At 39.6% G+C, this 9,225-nt stretch overlaps 1 protein-coding gene across 3 annotated transcripts in view; it reads right to left on the reverse strand.

The window, feature by feature from the left end:
- Positions 1-8,633, reverse strand: part of ARHGAP20 (Rho GTPase activating protein 20) — a 100,870-nt gene extending 92,237 nt beyond the window's left edge. For 2 of the 3 annotated variants that reach the window (XM_075851602.1, XM_075851600.1), the window contains exon 1: positions 8,262-8,633. In XM_075851602.1, the coding sequence (XP_075707717.1) occupies positions 8,262-8,363 (102 nt within the window). In that variant the 5' untranslated portion in view covers positions 8,364-8,633. Of the gene's footprint in view, positions 1-7,611; positions 7,641-8,261 lie in introns of those variants that run through there. The other variant, XM_075851601.1, reaches the window with a different exon arrangement.
- Positions 8,634-9,225: the final 592 nt, after the last annotated feature.

Raw genomic sequence — 9,225 nt, forward strand, 5'->3', positions numbered from 1 at the left:
GCTCAAAAGTACTTGGATACACTCATGGGTGACCTAAGAGTGTTATACAGGGCTTCTAGGGCTTTTAAACAGTGTTATACACGATTTTTAGGGGCTTTCTTGAATTACAGGTTCGGTCAGAACTAGTTTGGTCCGAATCGAACTTTTCCGTGAAATTCGGCAAACCAGCCGAACCGAACTTTTCATAAGTTTGCTCATCTCTACTCCTTGCCAATCTTCCAAGAAACACCTTGGAAGGAGTAACTAAGTAGTAACTAAGCATCTAATAGTTTTACAGCCTAGCTCCACCACCACCACCACCACCACACATGGTGCAGATGCAAAGTACCCACTAAAAAATGGATTATACGGGGCAATGGGTCCTGTACTGAGCCAGCACTCTACATTACCTCCCTAGAATTAAACTGCTTCTCCCCGGACCCCTCTCTAGAACATGATCATTATGTTTTCGTTTGGGTTCGGAAGCATTACCGAGCATTGTAGCCTACTTGTTCCTGGCGTCAGTTATATTATGGCATGTCTCATTCACATATAAAAACATTTTTCAGTGGAATACTCTAACAATTAATATTTGAGAAAATATTAATTACATCATGTTTAGAAGTTACCAAAATGTGCCAAAAGTATTGGAGAATTAATCTTTCACGTCCCTTAACATTTTAACAAGTAGAAAAAATTAAACGGTTGCCATTTTTCAGTTTTTTTATTTTGCTACTTGTTTTGATGAATTTCGTAATTTTGTCTACATACTAACATGTTATTTAAGTAAAAGTTACATTTTAAACAGATTTTCAACCACTTTGTGCACATTAAGAAGTTACGACAAGAGCTTTACTATAGTCCCAAAAAGCTCATGTTCCATCGGACTTGAGCCCTGACTGACACAAACTGAAACCAAAGGTTTCTGTTTCCATTACCATTGATTTCAATGGTGACGGATCCGGTGCTAATGGTTTCAGGTAGTCGACTACGGTATTCATCCGGACAAAACGACGGAACCCTTGCACATCGGAGACAAACTGAAACCATTGGCACTGGATCCGTCACCATTGAAATCAATGGTGATAGAAACGGAAACCTACTGTTTCAGTTTGTGTCAGTTAGGGCTCCGTTCCGACGGAAAGCTCAGACGGAATGACAGAACGGTGCCCTGACGCAGATGTGAACATAGCCTTACAGTGGTAAAAATGACAGGAGGAAGATAAACATAATGTCCCTGACATGGAGGTGGGAAAGGAAGTGATTTTAACATTTCCAAGTCCAGTGCAATGGCAACTTTTAGCACAGTGTCAAGGAATCTACTAGAAACATAGTAACACTATGTAGGACAACCAGTGACCTCAGATGTTTCATTATTTTACTGGGGCCAATTCTAGGTTAGTGGTTCTAAGCAAAGACTGAGATGTCCTAATGCAGCTTACATGACTTTTTTTTTGGTAAAATATATCAGATATAGTATAAATTCGGGGAACTTTTCATTTGCCGGCCTCAGTATACAGTAGCTGGCCCAGGTCAAGACGTCTTGTCACAGTCTGTGTATATGTGGAGAAAGTTATCTTGTAAGAGTCCGCCATACATAGTGGTGAAATATACAAAACTGATGCGGCAGTGCTGAATTTATTGTTTAACTTAAAGGGTGGTCTGGTTTAGGAAACTCATTTTCAAATACTTACTATGGAATACCTTACTTACTCCTGAATTAATAGATAGGGGTCCCCTATTCAGAATTCTAATCTCTTAACCAGCTACACAGGGCTTCCCCCACTCCGGAGAACCGGTCCCGTTCATGCTTTACACATGCAGCCCATTGATATAAGACGGAAGAGTGTAATACTTAATTTGAAATGTGGTGCCGCTGCAGGGAAATTGAACACTTGCTGCCGGGATCTCCCTCAGATTACAGCTGGGGTTGCAAACAGGACAACATGTGATCATCATATCATGCCCCCCCCCCCCCCCCCACAAAAAAAAAAATGTTAGGGATTGTTTAAAGTGCACCCTCTTTTCAAGACATCTCAGTAGGGGAACCAGCACTCATATGCAAAACGACACAAAACTGATAATTATATGATTTATATCACCGGGAATTATGCTACATGACAAACTCTCTGTATATGCTTTGTTTCCTTTTAAATAGTGCCATTCAATCAACAAAATATTTGATTTACTTTAGTCGATAGTACTATGACGCAGTATGACTGCTGAAATAGGACAATAATGTGCCCCCTGGTGGAGCTTCGCTGTAGATGAACTTCAGAAATCCTATTTCTTTTAGCAAACGTCTCGATATTTACTACATAAGTTGATTTGAAAATAACGCTTTTATATAATATGTAATATATATGTATTTGTAACAAACCATTTTATAACGCATACGTGACACCTCTAGGCCTCTTCATATAATACACAACTGAGAGAGAGAGATGATAGATAGATAGATAGATAGATAGATAGATAGATAGATAGATAGATAGATAGATAGATAGATAGATAGATAGATAGATAGATAGATAGATAGATAGATAGATAGATAGATAGATAGATAGATATGAAATAGATAGATAGATAGATAGATAGATAGATAGATAGATAGATAGATAGATAGATAGATAGATAGATAGATAGATAGATAGATAGATAGATAGATAGATAGATAGATAAACAAATATATCTAGCAGCACCGGTGTATGGTGGGTGCAAATCCTCAGGAACAGACCATGCTCCAAACTTGATAGTATTCAAAAAATAGGCAGCACTCCGCAGTAAATGTGAAAATAGGGTACTTTTATTGCCCCCTGTGCAACGTTTCAGCTCTGTCCTCTAGAGCCTTTCTCAAGCTTGAGAAAGGCTCTAGAGGACAGAGCTGAAACGTTGCACAGGGGGCAATAAAAGTACCCTATTTTCACATTTACTGCGGAGTGCTGCCTATTTTTTGAATACTAGATAGATAGATAGATAGATAGATAGATAGATAGATAGATAGATAGATAGATAGATAGATAGATAGATAGATAGATAGATAGATAGATAGATAGATAGACAGATAGAAAAATAGATAGATAGATGATAGATAGATAGATAGATAGATAGATAGATAGATAGATAGATAGATAGATAGATAGATAGACAGACAGACAGACAGACAGACAGACAGACAGACAGACAGACAGACAGACAGACAGACAGACAGATAGACAGATAGATAGATAGATAGATAGATAGATAGATAGATAGATAGATAGATAGATAGATAGATAGATAGATAGATAGATAGATAGATAGATAGATAGATAGATAGATTTCTCTCTTCTTTATTCTTTACAATGGAGGCTAGCAGAAATCAATTGTAGAAAAATGCATTTGAATCACCCCAAGAACAAGGGGCAGTACATCTACAGTATAATACCCAGTAACATTTGGGGTGTTTATGGCAGCAGCTTGTATTCTACATACAGAGACACTAATTAATGGCACCAACTCTGAATTTACGCAATACTACATTTACAGTAAGAGAAATGATATTAATGCATTTCCTTATAAAATATAACATCTCTGCCTAAATTTATGTTTACTACATTTTGATTAAATTAATCCTGCGGAATTGTTTGGCTTGACTGCTGCTTTCCCTCTGTTGTGCCAATCCAGCTTTTAACTGAACGGCTGAGTCATGTCTGACAGGCTCGTAGCTAAGTAGAGGCGTAACATGTAAACATGGGGCCCTATAGCATAACTGGGAATAGGGGCCCACTCCACCATGACCACCTTCAGCAGTCAGTTTGCAATATAAAATGTTTAGTATTATTTTGGTCTGCACTCATGTGTCTCTCTCTAATGCACAAGGATAATGCTTGAAATTGGTCACAATAGTGAGATAATGCACACAGTGATGTCAGCACAAAAATAATGCACATTGATGTCACAGCACTGGAAAAAATAATAATGATGTCACAGTGCAGGTATTATGCACCCAATCATGTCTCACTAGAGGAATACTTCATATAGTGATGTCACAGAAGAGGGACAATACAGCAGGCAACAATGGGGCTCCATAGTAAAAATTGGAATGTGGCCTCATTACAATTTTTTTCTTTGCCCTTCCATAGTCCCTAGTTATCACTAACACCCCCTTACACCTGAGGGCCCCCTTGTTTGTTGGGCCCCATAGCAGCTGCCATGCTACCCTGGTAGTTACAGCCATGTTGCTAGGGATAAACTGCCTAACAATCACAGTTTTTTCAATGGGGTTGTTAGGCAGCATATCCCTAGCAACCAATTTGTCTCAGCCCACTTAAAAGCACTGTATGGGTAGCGGAGGTCCCAAGATTTGCTCTCAGGGACTGCAGGAGGCATAAAAAGAAGCAGAAGCTCCTATAGGATTCATTCCAATAAGATTTTGTATGCAAAGCCGGAATCCGCTGTAATACTACAAGTATGAACAATACATGGATGGTTACTGCAGATGGTAATGAGGGCGCCTGACAATGTGGCACTGCCTTCTAGATAAACACAGGCTCAATAATAATTTTAATGAAACTACACTGGGCAGACAGAGAGATCATAGAAGAGATATATGGCACAGAAGTGTATGGACATAGCTGGTATAACAGGTTCCCTTTTCGATCTCGCTCGGATGAATGCAGCATAGGTGAGTTCTAACATAAATGAAGCAGTGTCTGACAACCACCTCACTTTTATCTACTACAAACAATATATGAAAGTGTTCTGGAAAGCCTGGGCTGGGACCTCCTGAAGCTGCAAATGCTGAGGGTCACACGCTAAGTGTCTATAAAGCTGCACATAGACTCAACAAAGATCTTAGAATCACCAAGTGGCCCTTTAAAAGGGTTTTCCGGTGTTTAAAAATTGTGTTCCGTATCTTCTAGTTATGCTTACATGGTAGGGGCAAGCAGTTGGATGTGAAGGAGTAGAACATACACTGGGGGGGGGGGGGGGTATTTAAATGAATATATTTTGAATGTTGTTGTTTTCTGAGGCATGGTATTTAACTGACTGTCTGATTGTATGTTGAGAAATATGTTTTTCTTTTCAAATAAAAAATGGCACTAAAGTGCTGTCTGTAGCTGAAATGTCTCTGTAAGCCATTCACACATAATCAGGCTTCTGGTGTTTATCTCTTGCTTGTGGTATGTTTCATACACCAAACATGTGGCTATCTCCCCTCTCTGCCCTCCCTGTAGTACGGGATGTCACACATCACATGCCTCTTATATCCGCTGTTTTCTGGTCGCCCCTCCCTCCATTCCTGTCTCTGGAGCGATCGTGTTTCACATGCTGGGCAGCAGATAGTGCAGTGTCTAGCAACAGAACAGCAGAGCTGTGTCTCAGTAACAGAAAGTGAGCAATTACAGCACTACATTACACCTTGTCATAGAAAGGACACACAGGCAGCTGTAAAAAGAGGCAATTTCTGTGAAAGGGGAGAGGAATCCTGGGAACTGTAGTCCTTTACATGGTAATCGCACCCACAGCAAGCTTCAGCAAAATTAAACAACAGTGCTGCACAAGGCTGGGCAACCTAATGATAATGAAAAAGAACTACTTCTGAGATTTGGTGGCATCCCCTGGCGAGCGTTCGGACACATATAGGTACTTACCTGTGTTTTTCTTAAGATCGGAAAACCCCTTTAATGGATCAATAATCCCAACAGTGCAGACAATTTCATTTATTTATACTGGAAATCAATGACTGGTCTGCCCAATGCATCTTAAAATATCTTTTATGACTTATAAATTGAAATTTCCATCAAAGTTTTCAAAATATTTAAACCATTGGACATTTTCTATAATTTTAGGACCACAGATGCAATGATTATTCCATTAGAAGATTGTCTACGGGCAGTCGGCGGACGCTTTTTCCATAAACAAATTCTTTATAATGCAATTTTCAATGTTTTATGCTGTGACACAGGTGCACAAATATAGAATTATTTGTGTAACAGTAAAATAACATGCAAGGGCACACGTACCATAGAAGTAGACCATGCGCTTTCTATGGGGCCCTTGAAGATAGATAGACAGATCTTCCCTCTCCGGGAGGAACTGCAATGTTAGCAAATAGGGACATGCAGAATTGGCCCAAGAGTCTCTAAAAGGGAGTAGTGGGGGAAACTAACACAAAGGCTTTCAGTCCTGGATGGGAAAAAACCCAACACCATAATGGGGGTCAACCCTTACTCTTCTATGGATGCCATGAACACATAAATCAAATGGAAGCTCCAGTTTGGAGCCAGTTCACACACACACACACACACACACACACACACACACACACACACACACACACACACATATATAATATTATTATTATAGTAGATAAGTGCATAAAATGTAATTCCCTGATATATTGTATTGTTGCAATCATTACACTCACTTTAAAGTGGGAACAATTCCCACCATAAGTCTACTACGGAGCCATTGCCAGCAGAATACAGGTGCTGATTTGTGGCATCACGTGAGTGTAACCCTGAAGACGTATTTCCTACCTGTATAGGGGACAAGCCTCATTGGAGAATAGCTCAAAATACAATTCCCTAATAAAATGACCGCAAAATAGAAAGATGGGTTGAGCAGAAAGAACCAGTTCTGTTTTGCTGGAAGTTCTCCTAATAACCTTAGAGGTAAATTTTATGAATGTTTCAATGAACGACCCATAGTCCAGAAGGTTCGATAATTTGTTGTCATTTTCGCTGGGTTAAAGTAACTTTCATGTATATAAAGGTATTGACATTAAAACATGAACACCTTAATCACTATGTTATTATAAGTATTCCCAGGAACTATGAATATAAAGGCATATCTGAACAGCGCCATCTGTCTGCAATTTTCTAGCTATTCCTTCAATAATAATTACAATATAGGAACCATCAAAGAAGAAACATTTTAATTCATAGACATCCTACAGTTGAAAGAATTGTATTATGTGTTGTGTGATAATATTGTGTATAAATCATATCTGGTCACTTTTGAGTTAATGGTGTTACACAGCATGCCATCCTACTGTATCAGCTTCTGCATACAGACAATTTCCTTTTTTCAATTGCATAAGTCAGAGGATAGAGGAAATGCATTTGCTAACTAAGCACATATACAACAAACTGATTAGATAGATAGATAGATAGATAGATAGATAGATAGATAGATAGATAGATAGATAGATAGATAGATAGATAGATAGATAGATAGATAGATAGATGGATGGATGGATGGATGGATGGATGGATGGATGGATGGATGGATGGATGGATGGATGGATGGATGGATGGATAGATAGATAGATAGATAGATAGATAGATAGATAGATAGATAGATAGATAGATAGATAGATAGATAGATAGATAGATAGATAGATAGATAGATGATGGATATGAGATAGATAGATAGATAGATAGATAGATAGATAGATAGATAGATAGATAGATAGATAGATAGATAGATAGATAGATAGATAGATAGATAGATAGATAGATAATAGATAGATAGATAGATAGATAGATGATAGATAGATAGATAGATAGATAGATAGATAGATAGATAGATAGATAGATAGATAGATAGATAGATAGATAAACATACTAAGACATTTTAACTTACTGAATTATTATGCACAGAAGAAAAGGTTAAATTCAGCTCTGCTACATCTGCTGCATTTAAAAAAAAAAAAATATGTGTTTGTCGGATGAAGCAGTGCTGTGCGCTCATGTGTGATTGAATACAGGACTAAAGGTAAACCTTTTGCACAATGCACAATTGACCCAGTCCGAATGACATATTGCACTCTGCTACATCTCTGTGCACATACTCTATCAATACAATACATGCCATGCTCCTCATGTCAGTGAACTGGCTCATTGTAGACATTTGTCAATATACAAGTCACCAGAGGACTCATTTATTGAGTATGTGACATGTAGCATCACCGCCAGCCTGAATGATCCTCCGGAGTGTCACCCTCCTAATATAGCAACCTGTTAAATAATCTGCAGTAAAACCCCCAGACAGAGTATATGCATCAAGCCCAGCCGTCTATCAGCTTCCCAGATCCAAAGCAACTACAACCCCCAGCATACCCAAAAAAAAACAAAAACCTGGCAGGGTGTGCTCAGATGTGAATCCCCTGACGTCTTGACAGCTTCCAGCTCAATAATCTCTAGCTGTCGTATTCTGTATCCAAATACACCATGTTCCCCCTCCAGATGAATGATTGTAGCATGCCAACCTATGCCACCGCTGGAAGCAATTACCTTTCGGTTGTCGTTGCCCCCCGATATTTTGGGCTCCCCGGTTAAGGATGAAGATCGAGTCTGTTGTCCTACATTGTCCTGTTGAGGTGACATCGCTTCCATTAAGATGTTTCCAAATAATCCCACAGTTGGTCACTCATGCCCGGGAGCTTGGCAGTCGGGCAGGGATGAGAGAAGGGCACGGATTCATTGACACTGCTAAGCCGTGAGCTCTGGAAACGACAGTGTTAAAAATGCCAAGTCATTACGGTGTTCTTTTAACGCTTTCCTTTCCAGATTGCGCAGTTTAGAGGGAACACCACGGGCGGCTGCAGCATCGGGCGCGCAGGCATTGCTGGCTCCTCTGAGCTGCTGGTGGAGGGAGCTCACATTCTAGTACTGCATGAGCCGCCCCTCTCCTCCCCTCCTGACGCAGGGCTCGGAGCTCTATGTGCTCCACTAATCCATCCCTGACAGGAGGGAGACATTATTCCAGCTCATCACAGCTCATAGGCATTGCTGGGGTATTTACTATCTATGTTATAGCACAATTATCCAGATCTTCATATACACATGACATCATCACGGATGATCCGGCATGCAGGCTGCGCTAATGTCCCTTTGTATTCATATCCAGTACTTGGTGTGATCGATGCCGTAGTATGGATAATAAATCAGATCCTAAGAACTTGTCTCTCTTATCTCATTATAGGATAGCAGAAAACGAATCATAAGAATAGTCATGAAAACATGATAAGAATCTGATCCTCTGGGAAGTATTATTATTTGCTTTGTCCTGGTTTGCTTGTAAGGGTATGTTCACACAGAGTGTTTTCGAAAGATCGGAAGCAGACATCCAAACATCTGCCCGTTGATTTCAATGGGAAAAACGGCGTTCTGTTCCGATGGGCCTCTTTTTTAATGCGGCCGTTTTGAAAAACGGCTGCGTAAAAAAACGGGTGCGAAAAAGAAGTGCAGGTCACTT

Source organism: Rhinoderma darwinii, chromosome 2 (assembly GCF_050947455.1).
Source record: "Rhinoderma darwinii isolate aRhiDar2 chromosome 2, aRhiDar2.hap1, whole genome shotgun sequence".
Taxonomy (NCBI): Eukaryota; Metazoa; Chordata; class Amphibia; order Anura; family Rhinodermatidae; genus Rhinoderma; species Rhinoderma darwinii.